Source organism: Corvus moneduloides, chromosome 1 (assembly GCF_009650955.1).
Source record: "Corvus moneduloides isolate bCorMon1 chromosome 1, bCorMon1.pri, whole genome shotgun sequence".
Lineage (NCBI taxonomy): Eukaryota > Metazoa > Chordata > Aves > Passeriformes > Corvidae > Corvus > Corvus moneduloides.
In genome coordinates, this window is record NC_045476.1 from 165,602,669 (window position 1) to 165,615,668 (window position 13,000).

A 13,000-nucleotide genomic window follows, 5' to 3' on the forward strand; every position below is an offset into this window, starting at 1 on the left:
ATTTTCCTGCTGCTCGCCCTTTCCTCAGGATTCCTCTCCTCATCCCCAAACCTCAGAACTGTCAAAACCCAGCGTAAAGTTCCTGGTTTTGGCAAATTGATGGAGGGAATTTGAATTACAGGGAAAAATGCGGATAAGTGGCTTCCAAACCCTCTGGTGGTCTCTTAATGACTTTGTGGAATTCCCGCCTCTCCAGTGCTTCCCGTTTGGATTCTCTTAAATCATTAAAAAGAAATAAAAAGTAAAAAAAAAAAAAAGATAAGAGTGCAGGCTCTCCACGCTCCTGCCAAGTAGGTCAGGCTTTTCCCAGTTGGATGATTTGGGAAGGGGAGACATTATTCGGAGTGACTTCTTCCAAGCTTTTTTTGATGAGTTGAAGGCAACTGGAAGCACAAAAGTGGTTGCAAGTGTTGCTCCAAGACTGAAATTTGAGGGATAATTAAAATCATTTGGCTTAATCAGGGCCGGATTAAAATAAATATTGGTGAAATCTGGAAAAATAGGTGACACATTCCTGGGTTTTCCATGAGGGGAAGGCTGTAGGATCAGGGACATGGCCAGAAAGAAGGAAAGAGTGGGGAACTGGGGCAGCAAAAAATGGGATGAAGATTCTTCTGGTCATTTTAAGTGATGGAAAACGCCACCGGAAGCTTTTCCTGGAGGGAAAGCTGGAATGTTTGAGCTGCCACTGTTGGATTGGGTTGGGTTTTTTTTGACGGATCCCAGTGGGAAATACAGCAAGGAAGGAATGTCTGGACATGGGGTCAACAGGATATGGATTATCAGTGTGGTGTCACCACCTCTGTCAAAAGAGGTTGGGAATGTCCAGCCTGGAGAAAGGAAGGCTCCAGGGAGGCCTCAGAGCCCCTTCCAGCTCCTCAAGGGGCTCCAGGAGAGCTGGAGAGGGACTTGGGACAAGGGATGGAGGGACAGGACACAGGGAATGGCTTCCCACTGCCAGAGGGCAGGGATGGATGGGATATTGGGAAGGAATTCTTGGCTGTGAGGGTGGTGAGGGGCTGGAATGGAATTCCCAGAGAATCTGTGGCTGCTCCATCCCTGGAAGTGTCAGGGCTTGGAGCAACGTGAGATAGGAGAAGATGTCCCTGCCCTTGGGAACAAGAGGATCTTGAACTGGATGGGCTTTAAGGTCCCTTCCCACCCAAACCATTCCATGGTTCTATGACCAAACTTTAGGCTCAGGAGACCCGATTAATAAACTGCTCTTTCCAGAAGTACCTTCTGGAATTGTGCATGGATAATCATGGAATGGTTTGGGTGGGAAGGGACCTTAAAGCCCATCCATTTCCACCCCTGCCATGGGCAGGGACACCTTCCACTATCCCAGGTTGCTCCAAGCCCCGTCCAACCTGGCCTTGGACACTTCCAAGGATGGGGCAGCCACAGCTTCTCCGGGAATTCCATTCCAGCCCCTCACCACCCTCATCGTAAACCACCTTTTCCTTCTATCTCCTCGGAATCTTCCCTTTTTTTAGTCTAAATCCATAAATCTTGTGCCGGTATCGACTCCCTGGAATTTCTCTGCCTTGAAGGAATAAAAGAGCCTCTTTCAGGAAATAATTCATTTATGCCACAGCTCCTTCCAGCTGAGAGAATCCTTAAACTCCCAATCCCTCCCCTGCCGTAATTTTATTTTCACATTCAACCACTCCGGATAAATCGTCGCTCCGAAAATTTTTTAGGTGGAAAGAGACATCGGAAAGAAGAATATGGAGCATTAAAAATGGATTACATGGTGTCACTTCTGGATTCCTTGCCTGAGCTATTAAATATGTAGGATCCAAATCCCAGATCTGATCTTGATTTCTCCGCAGCTCCGTGGCTTTCCAGGTCTTCTCCAAACTGCTTTTTCCTGGGAAAAATGGGATTTTTCCTTGTGTGGAGTTCACCTTGTGGCTTGACAGGGGAACCTCTGCTCGTGTCAGGTCTTTTTTTCCCAACTTTTGTCCTTTTTGGAGCTTTTTCTCCACCACCTTCCCGAGCCATCTGCTGCAGCTGCGAGTTCAGAACTAAAGCGCAGCGAGGTCAGACTTCCCTTTTTTTTTCCCTTTTTGTTTTTTCCCTGAAAAAAAGGCGAATCTGAGGCCAGTCTTGTCTTAAACATCGGGATTGGGACTCTGTGTATGGGAATTACTCATGGGGTCCCCTCCTGGTTATAATGACCCCGTTCAGGTTCTCGGAGCAGCCTTGAAGTGGGAAGATCGGAAACTTTCCGGGGGGGAAAAAAAGGAATAAAAAGAGAAAACCCCAAGTAACACCACCACCAAAAAAGCAACCCCTTGTTTCCCATCTCCCAACTAATTAAGCTCTTTGGAAAGAGCCGGCTGGCTCCGGCAAAAAACTCCTCTGTGGTTCCTTTCTGTTGCAAAATCCCGGGGGAGGCTGGATCGGGGAGGGCAGCGCCATCACCCACACGGCTCCGGAGGGGAGGGCTCTCTGCCAGGCCCTCTGGAGACTCCGTCTCCTCGGGAAAGGCGTGCGGAGGCTCGCTCTCGGATTTGGGAATCACCCCCAAATTAGACCCTTCGGGTGGATGCGACGTCAACAGAGAGGAAGGAGAAGGTGGCCCTGGAGTGTCCCGAGGAGCCCCGCAGGGATGGTGTGAGATGGCAGATGAAGGAATGATGGGATCTCTCCGTGGAAGGAGGTGGGCGTCGGGCTCGGCGGCACCGGGAAGAGGTTTGGAATGGTTGTGTTTGGTGGATGGGGTTTTCTCCCTCTTCCCTGGGCTCGGTGACGCTTCGGGAGGAGAAGACTTGGATGATAAAAGGTGGAATCGTGGAACTGTTGAGTCGTTTGGGCTGGAAGGGGGTTTAAAGCTCATGAAATTCTACCCCCCTGCCACTTCCAATCTTCCACAATCCCAGGTTGCTCCAAACCCTGTCCAACCCGGCCTTGGACGCTTCCAGGGATGGGGCAGCCACAGCTTTTCTGGGAATTCCATTCCAGGGCCTCCCCACTCTCCCAGGGAAGAATTTCCTCTCTAATATCCCACTCCAACCTGTCTTCCCTGGCTTCATACTGCCCCACAAGCTCCTCGGTGCCACCCTGCAGGTGTGTGAGGCTGTAATTCCCAGGCTTCCCTCTTTGAAGCTGGAAACAGCCTCGGGGAGAGCTGGAATGTCGGAAGGAGGGGACATCCAGAGTCCCTTTTCCTGGGCAGGTGCAGCCCTGTCAGCAGTTTTGACAGCGGGGGCTGGCGGGCTCCCGGATGGAGCTTCGCTGCCATCCTGAAATTCCTGCAGAGCACAGTTTTCCTGCTGGTTTTGGTGTTGATTATCCGTTTTCCATGGGTTTTTTCCTGGTGTTTTGATTAGGATCATGGTTCGGGGGAATTCGTGCTTAAAGTGAGGCGGAAGAATGTCAAATATTCCTTCATGTTTAGTGCTTCCCGTTAAACGCTCGCGCCCGTGTGGTCAACTCCCAAATACACCCGGGACTGACGGCACGGGCAGATTTCGGGAATGGTTAAGGATTATTGGGAACAAGCACTCCCTGGAAGGGGGACAGCCTTGCCCTTTATCCAAGCCCTTTTCCATGCAATCGCAGCGAATGAGGATGGAAAAGGGCTCGGAGAAACATTGAAGGCTCTGTTCCCATCCCGGCGGATGCGGTCAAGGGCCACAGTCCGTATGGAATTATCCCGGAGGCGACGGGATCCTCTGGAAAAGGCTACAAAACTCCAGCACCCAGGGCTGCCTCAGGTCCTTTTATTGCTAAATCTGCTCTATCCTAATTTATTCTAATGAGGGGAGCTCTCATCCCGTCCCTGAGCTCTTCCATGGGGGGCCAAGCATGAGTCACCGTCTGGAATCCTTTTCTTGGGATAGGGAATGTTTTCCTGGTGAGCTGGGACCAGGGGAATGAGCTGGAGGGGTTTTTTTGTGCTCTTAATTTGAGAGTCGACGGCTTTTTTGTGCTCTAATCAAGAGGGTTTTGATGCCGTAATTAAAAACATGGAGTTAATGGGTGTTCTGCGGGATGTAAATTCGCCGGGAAAATCCGGAGTCGAGAACTTCGGAGACCAAAGCACTTTTTGTCTATTGTAATTAGGGGTGTGGTGCTTCAGGAATATTAATTAGCCCCACGGGGGAGGTTGAGGAGCCAGAAAAATGCTGCCTCCGCCCCTAATTCCCGGTGGGACTTCAGGAGCTGCCGGATGAGCCAAGCCTGGGAGACAGCGAGGAGCAGGGAGAGTTGGGAAGGGAAGGGTATCCCCCATCCTCCTCCTTTAAAAACAAATAAACAAAGGGAAAAAACCAAACAAATCCAATTTCAGGAGCTGGGTCCGATTTTCTGTGGGAGCTGGGTTTGCCAAAGGAATTTAAATCCATGGGTCCCCCGGGAATTGTGGTTGTTGCTTTCACTGGAATGGCAAATTTGGGATGATTCATAGCAGGGAGAGCTGGAGAGGGACTTTGGACAATGGATGGAGGGACAGGACACAGGGAATGGCTTCCCACTGGGAAAGAGGAGATTTGGGTGGGATAACTGGGAAGGAATTCTTGGCTGGGGAGGGTGGTGAGGGGCTGGAATGGAATTCCCAGGGAAGCTGTGGCTGCCCTGGAAGTGTCCAAGTCCAGGTTGGACAGGGCTGGGAGTGACCTGGGATAGTGGGAGGTGTCCCTGCCAATGGCAGGGAGTGGGAATGGGATGATCTTGGAGATCCCTTCCCACCCAAACCATTCCATGATTTTGTGAAATGCCGAAACGAGGGCGGCTCCATCCGTCTGCAGCAGGTGGGCAAATTGGGAATCACTGGGGTGGGAACAGATCTTTGGGATCATCGGGAAAAGATCTTTAAGATCATCAAGTCCAACCCTAAAATCCTTTTATCTTCTCGACCGTGGCCTTACATGGGATTGGAAGACTCCAGCTCTATCCATGGCACGTCTCCAAGGCACCTCATTATCCTTGGGATATCTAAATGACAATCCCGGGGAATCCTGCAAGGGTTTTATTGGGTGCGGGGGATGGATTTGTGGGAATGCAGAAAATGCCGGAGAGCTCGGCCTCCTTCTGATGGAATTTCACCTGGTGTCCCTTGGAAAATGGGGGCAGAGGGTCAAGTTTCGGTGAATTTTTTTTAAAAAATCGGATAATTTACAGCAAATAAATCAAAGATTGGGCTGGGTTGGGACCTCAAGAGATCCAAGGTTTTATGGGAATGGGGTAATTGTGGGAAAAGCCCTTCAGGCCATCATTTTTTTGGCGAGCCTTGGAAATTAAAGAAACTGGAAAATCTGAATAAAAGCTGATTTTTAGGCCAATAGAAGGGCAAACGGAAAGATCCAGGTGATTGTCCCAGCAGCCTGGGGTTTTTTGGGAAAAAAAAAGTGTTGGATGATAGGAAAATATTAATAAATGAGAGGAAAACAGGGTGGGAGAGGTGAGAATGTCCAGCCTGGCGAAGAGAAGGCTCCAGGGAGACTTCAGAGCCCCTTCCAGGGCCTAAAGGGGCTCCAGAAGAGCTGGAGAGGGACTGGGAACAAGGGATGGAGGGACAGGACACAGGGAATGGCTTCCCACTGCCGGAGGGCAGGGATGGATGGGATATTGGGAAGGAATTCTTGGCTGTGAGGGACTGGGAATAGAATTCCCATCTTTTCCCGAGTTTTCCATTAGCAGCTTCTAAAAGGGAAGAAATCCTTTCCTAAGAAAAGCGGCAGATATTTCTCTTTTTGCCTTAGAGCCAATCCAGGGAATTCCCAAATGCTACACTCTCCAAAAGGTCGGAATAAGAGATGAGTTTGTCACTCGTGGCACCTGCGATCCCCTTTTTGGGATTTTTTTCCTAGGAAATATTCCTTTCCATGGCAGCTGCTCCCTGTTTTCCTCAGGGATCGGGTTATCCCAGTTTTTCCTCCTGTACCGTCTACGGGGCCAGTGGGGAGCCAAGGGAGGGGACCAGGGGACAGGAGATGTCCCTGGAGTCACCACCATGTCCTCCCTCTGCTTCCTGCTTCCCGTCCTAGATCCAAATTTTGCTCCGACATCTCCCTGATGGCAGTCGGAGCCTCAGCTCCTCTTGGAATGAGTTTATTTATGGAATTGCAGAGGTTGGAAAAGACCTCCAGGGTCATCGAGTCCAACCTGTGACCCAACCCCACCATGGCACCAATTTCCACCTCCAGTCTTTCCGTAAACACCTCCAGGGATGGTGATTCCCATTCCAAGGTCTAATCCAGCTTTCTGTGAGGAAATTCCAGCTAATCTCCAACCTAATCCAGGTTTAGGCCGGGCAGAGGAGGTTGGATGCATCCCAAGGGATGTGGCAAAGCCGGGGGATTATTGGAGGTGTTTGGGAATGGCTTGGCTTTGCATTCCAACGGGAAAAGTGCCCTGGGAACCTCCAGGACTGTGGGTGGAAAACATGGAATCCCATGGAATCAAGAGTTGGTGAGGTTGGAAGGGACCACCGGAGGTCATCTCGTCCACCCCTCAGGGTCCTCTGGAGCAGGGCTGTATCCAGACACAATTAAATTTTCCAGGAATACATGGGAATGGGAAGAGCTGTTGGACAGCCACAAGACACGTTGGGATCCCTTAATAGCTCTATTCTGAGGTCATTAGTGTGGCACTAACGAACAAAATCCCATTAATGAGGAGGAAAAAGAGCCAGGAGTTGGTTCCTGGAAGTTGCACCGAGGATTCCGTGTGTTCTCCCTGTAGCTGCTTCCTTCCCACCTCTGGTTCCAGCTTTGGGATCACGGGAATAAATGATCCCGTTGACCCAGCCTTCCTTTACATCTGGGCTCCAAGTCCTGCTCAGCCTGGCCTTGGACACTTCCAGGGATCCAGGGGCAGCCACGGATCCTCTGGGAATTGCACCCCAGCCCCTCATCACCCTCACAGCCAAGAATTCCTTCCCAATATCCCACCTAAATTTCCACTTTTCCACTACGAGGCCATTCCTTGTGTCCTGTCCCTCCATCCCTCATCCCCAGTCCTTCTCCAGCTCTCCTGGAGGCCCTTTAGGCACTGGAAGAGGTTCTGAGGTCTCCATGGATCCTTCCCATCTCCAGGCTGAACATTCCCAGCTCTCCCAGCTTGGCAGCTCCAGCCCTTGGAGCATCTCCGTGGTCTCCTCTGGATCTGCTCCAGCAGCTCCACGTCCTTCTGCTGTCAGCCCCCAGAGCTGGATGTGGAATTCCAGGTGGGAATGAGCATGGCAGAGGGGCAGAATTCCCCCCTTTCCTGCTGGAAAACATTTTCCATCCCCGTTGCCGGCACAGGAGAAACGGGATTGGATAAAATGGAATCCAGAGCACCCCCCCCCCTCCCCTTTCTTGTGCTTTCCAAGTATTTCCCTGCCTGACTCAACAAATAAATATCCAGGATTTATGATAATTAATTCCGAACACACCCTGGAATTGCACAGGTGCCTGGAGTGTCTCTCCCTGGGCACTTGGGATTATTTGGGAAGATTTATTCCGTGACTGGGCTTGACGTGGAAGCGTTGGGCTTTCCACGCTCAGGTCTTCGGCACATACCCAGTTTTTTCCTGGAATGCTGAACCGCAGAAAGCAGAGGGAACTAGAGGAAAAAGGGAAGGGATTTGCATGTGGTTGCCTAATGAAGCTGTAGAAAATTAGGGATTAAACAGCACTGGGAGAGCTGGAAGTTTACCAGGGATGAGAGTTCCCATGATCCAAGGGATTCGGAAATTGTTCCCTGGGAGGTTCCCCCTCGAGTGCCTCAAGGGCCTCCAGGAGAGCTGGAGAGGGACTTGGGATAAGGGATGGAGGGACAGGACACAGGGAATGGCTTCCCACTGGGAAAGGGGAGATTTGGGTGGGATATTGGGAAAGAATTCTTGGCTGGGAGGGTGGTGAGGGGCTGGAATGGAATTCCCAGAGAAGCTGTGGCTGCTCCATCCCTGAAGTGTCCAAGTCCAGTTTGGACGGGGCTTGGAGCACCCTGGGATAGTGGGAGGTGTCCCTTCCCATGGAAAAGGGTGTTGTTGGATCATCTTCCAAGGTCTCTCCCAACCCAAACCATTCCATGACTCCATGAACTTCACCTCCTGGCTGCAGATTTGGGGTTTCAGACTGGAACAAATAGTCCAAAGAAATGACGGTTCTGGCTGAAAAAATTCAGGAAAGCATCCATGGAATGTGGGGAAAGCAGGGAAGGGATGTGCACTTCCTAGGAATCCTTTGCCAGAGCCGGGAAAAATCCTGCAGGGAAAGGTGCCACAGGGATATAGGGAATTGTTCTCAGCTGAGGGGGAAATCTGGGACTCAGAATGTTAAAATTTAGGATTTTTGCTGGAAAGATCCTTAGGAAATGAAGATTCCAGCCCCGTTCCCTTCTCCACCATGTGATTCCTCATGTCTTCATTTCACATTCCTTCTTTTTTCCTATTTCCTTACTTCTCCAGAGTTTTTTTCCTTGCTTACCGTCCTTAATTCCATGTCTTGTAGCCAAAAAAATCGCCTCGGGATGATGCAGGATCCATTTAGGAACTTTGAAAGTCCTTTTTGGTCCAGCTTCCAGGTGGGAATTCCAGGCTTGCCGGCATGGCACAGCCCTTGCTGTTAGGATTTGGGATTATCCCAATAAAATACGGGAATTTAATGAAGCTGCAAAGATTTCAGCTTAATTTTCCGGCTTGTTTTCCTGTCATTCCCCACCTGACCAAGAGCAAAGGAAAGGTGATGATTTTTACCTCGGATGGGCATCACTTGGGATGCAACCTGAGGAAAACCGGGAAGGGGGGTGTGGAGAAGCTTGGGAATGACTCGGGAAAAGCCAGAATGGATGCTCTGGCAGCTGCCCAAGCCGTCTGTCGGGTGGAGGGAGGGGGAGCTGGCCGACCTCCCCTCCGTGTGCTCCAAGATCCAGATAAAAACCCAGCACCGGAGCGTTTTCCAGACAGATCTGTTCCCGCTGGAAACGGAGCACAGCCGCTCCGTCTGTCCCTGTGCTGGATAAACGAAAAAAGCGGGAATTCATCCGCAGCTTGTTCAGCTCCTTATCCCAAGCAAAAAAAATCCTCGGGCTCGCTCCTCCCATTTTGTCTCCAGGGAATGTTGGGAAGAGTTTCCGGGAGACTGGAGGAGTGCCTCGCATTCCTGCACATTCCCACCCCGGGAAGCTGTGGGATGCCCAGAGAATGGGTGAAATCCCAGGAATCCGAGCGGAATTGGCGCAATCGGAGCCGTCCATCTGGCTGGTTTTAGGAAAATGAGTTACTAAGTGCATTTAGGTAATTAAAAGTTGTTATCAATTAAGAGCTGAAGTGATAACGAGTCCTGCCACGGGGCCCTTCTTATCAGGGGCCTCCCAGGAATAGATCCAGGCCCACCAAGGACGGTGACGACATCGGTTTGGGGCCTTTTTAGTGGATCAAAGCTCAGGTTTTAGGATCAAAACCTCAGGTTTGGGATCAAAACCTCAACTTTGGGATCAAAACCTCAAATTTCAGGAGCAAAACCTCAGGTTTTAGGATCCAAACCTCAGGTTTTAGGATCAAAACATCAGGTTTGGGATCAAAACCTCAGGATTAGGATCCAAACTGCAGGTTTAGGATCCAAAACCTCAGGTTTTAGGATCAAAACCTCAAGTTTGGGATCAAAACCTCAAATTTCAGGAGCAAAACCTCAGGTTTTAGGATCAAAACCTCAGATGTGGGATCAAAACCTCAGGATTAGGATCCAAACTGCAGGTTTAGGATCCAAAACCTCAGGTGTTAGGATCAAAACATCAGGTTTGGGATCAAAACCTCAGGTTTAGGATCAAAAACTCAGGTTTAGGATCCAAACCTCAGGATTAGGATCCAAACCTCAAGCTTGGGATCAAAACCTCAGGATTAGGATCCAAACCTCAAGCTTGGGATCAAAACCTCAGGTTTAGGATCCAAACCTGAAATTTCAGGAGCAAAACCTCAGGTTTAGGATGAAAACCTCAGATTTTGGATCAAAACCTCAGATTTTGGATCAAAACCTCAGGTTTAGGATCAAAACCTCAGATTTAGGATCAAAACCTCAGGTTTAGGATCAAAAACTCAGGATTAGGATCCAAACCTCAGGATTAGGATCCAAACCTCAGATTTGGGATCAAAACCTCAGAATTAGGATCCAAACCTCAAGCTTGGGATCAAAACCTCAGGTTTAGGATCCAAACCTGAAATTTCAGGAGCAAAACCTCAGGTTTAGGATGAAAACCTCAGATTTTGGATCAAAACCTCAGATTTTGGATCAAAACCTCAGGTTTAGGATCAAAACCTCAGTTTTAGGATCCAAACCACAGGCTGAGGATCCAAACCCCGATTTTTATATTCCAGAAGCATTTTCCTTCTACCTATAACACGGAATCGAGACTTGAGCGCGCTTTGGGATTTTTTTCCAGTCATTGCCAACGCAATTCCCCACGAGCTGCCGATCCCCTCATGGGAAAAAAACATGGATATTCAAAAAAAAAAAAAACCCCAAAGGCTTTTCTTGTGCTCCCAGCAGGAGCAAGGAATTACCCCAGGAGCTGCCACAGGGAAGGAGGAGCCACTGCCACTCCAGACCCGGAGCAGCCGCTGCGTTAATTTTCGGGGCGGCGCCGACGGAACCATCGGCTTTTGCTCCGGGAATGCTTTTCTCCGAGGGTGCCCAGCAGCACGCAGAGCCTGGAATAGCTCGGGATGAATGGAAAATCCAAGAGGTTGGAGGCCTCCGTGATTTTTTTCCCCCCTCTTTTGTGTTTAATCCCGAATTAACGAACGTCGCTCTTTTATTGCCGGAATTTGGGGGAAGAGGAGGAGGAGGAACAAAAGCCCTGAGCCATGGATATCATTTTGGAATCAGCACGGAGCTTTTAACAAACCTGGTTGTGCCCAGCCCACTTCCAAACCCTGGAAAAAATGGGATTTAATGGCAGGTTTCCACGCTTTTTCCCGATTGGAATCCTCCGAAGGATTCGGATCCTTAGAGCGTTCAATGTTTTATGGGCCCCGTCGATTCCAGCGGCACTTTGGAATGGGATGGACACAAAATCTCCAGAAATGGGATCAACAGCTGGGATTGAGGGAGTGGCTCCTAGGAAAGCCCGAGGTTTCCTTGGGTTTTGGGGTGTGATGGATGCAGGAGGTTTAAGGGAGGTGGAACACCTGAGCGTCTCCTCTTGCTGCTCTCCAGAGGATCCCTTTGACTCTGGAATGTTTTGATGTTCCCGCTGCACGGCTGGAGAATTCCTCTTTGACAAAAACAAGGTATTGCAGCATCCCAAATCCTCGCTGGAACGAGGATGGAGGGAAATACGGACAAGTCCTCCTGCTGCTGTAGGAACTGTTCCTTTCCTTCCTGGATCTGGGCTGGGCCATGAAGGGATGGGAGAGCAGCTCCAAGGAGAAGGACTTGGGGGTGTTGATGCATGAAAAACTGGACGTGGCCCATCCATGTGCGCTCGCATCCCAAAAATCCCCCATGTCCTGGGCTCATCCCATGGCGTGGGAAGCAGGGAATGGGGAATTTTTCCCCTCTGGGCTGCTCAGGTGAGATCCCACCTGGAATTCTGCATCCAACTCTGAGGTCCAACAGCAGAAGGACGTGGAGCTGCTGGAGCGAGTCCAGAGGAGGCCACGGAGATGCTGCAAGGGCTGGAGAGAGGCTGGGAGAGCTGGGAATGTCCAGCCTGGAGAAGGGAAGGATCCAGGGAAACCTCAGAGCCCCTTCCAGGGCCTAAAGGGGCTCCAGGAGAGCTGGAGAGGGACTGGGGACAAGGGATGGAGGGACAGGACACAGCGAATGGCTTCCCACTGCCAGAGGGCAGGGATGGATGGGATATTGGGAAGGAATTCTTGGCTGTGAGGGTAGTGAGGGGCTGGAACGGAATTCCCAGAGAATCTGTGGCTGCCCCTGGATCCCTGGAAGTGTCCCAGGCCAGGTTGGATGAGGCTTGGAGCAACCTGGGATAGGGGAGGGTGTCCCTGCCCATGGAAGGGGGTGGAATTTCATGATCCCTAAGGTCATCCAACCCAAACCATTCCATGGCTCCCTGTGATGTCTGGAATGGGTTTATCCCATCTCTCACGGTCCTTGGCAGTTGTTCCCATGCCAAGTATCCCCAATTTTCCCGTTGGCCGACCCGACACCACCAGAAACACCGGAGAAAGGAGGAGGAGTGTAGGGGGTGAAACCAAATTTTTCCAGGCTGGAGACAGCACAGGAACAGCTCTAATCCTCCAAATGGGATTCCTGCCCACAAAACCCTCGGAAAAATGGGAATGAGGACCGACACACGGGAGCAGGAGTGTGTTGGGTCCAACTTCCACAGGCTGGACAATCTGGGAGCCTTCCCACTGGATTTTTCCTGCTTTTCTCCCTGCTGGAGCAGGCTGGGATAACACAACCACGTATGGATACCTTTGGATAGCGGAGATCTCTGGGGGCTCCTAACAAACAGAGCATGGAAAGGCTGGATCACCGGGATCTCTCCCAGGTTCCATGAGGAGCATCCAGGACCAGGGAATGGCTCTGCCCCTGCTTCAAGCAGCCCAGATGGTGCCTGAGCATTCCCGGAATGTCTTCCCAACCATCGGATAACTGGAGTGGGGGAGAGCCTCTTCCAGATGGATCCGCTGCGGATTCCGAGAGGGCACCGCGTTAATGCCGGCGCTTAATGAGCTCCTCCAGCCCGGAGAGGAGGCTGGGAATGGATCCAAGTGTCCTCTCTGCCTAAAGGGGTGGTGGGGAAGGGAAAAGCAGGATTTTCCATGGAAAGGATGCACAGCTGCAGCATGGAGGGGTCTCCCCTTGGTCGTTTTCCAGGTTTTTGGCCACCAGGAATGGTGGGGAGATGTCCATCCTTGGACATTGGGGTGTTTGGATGCTGAGTGGGAGAATTCCAGGTTTCCTGTGCTTGGGGGAGGAAGGGAATGTGGGCCCCGGTGACCTCCAGATGCTTCCTGAAAGATGATAAAAACAGGGAAACGAGGTTATAAAAGCAGGAAAAAACGGTATTGGAGAACTGCGATTTCCCGTCTCCC

At 50.8% G+C, this 13,000-nt stretch overlaps 1 protein-coding gene across 3 annotated transcripts in view; it reads left to right on the forward strand.

Moving 5' to 3' along the window:
- Window positions 1-13,000, forward strand: part of ARHGAP39 (Rho GTPase activating protein 39) — a 106,526-nt gene that overhangs the window by 40,596 nt on the left and 52,930 nt on the right. Inside the window, exon 1 of one of the 3 annotated variants that reach the window (XM_032092611.1) lies at window positions 2,467-2,668. The exons of 1 other annotated variant lie outside the window; for it this stretch is intronic. In XM_032092611.1, the coding sequence (XP_031948502.1) occupies window positions 2,628-2,668 (41 nt within the window). In that variant the 5' untranslated portion in view covers window positions 2,467-2,627. Of the gene's footprint in view, window positions 1-2,466; window positions 2,669-10,642; window positions 10,678-13,000 lie in introns of those variants that run through there. One more of the 3 variants, XM_032092620.1, reaches the window with a different exon arrangement.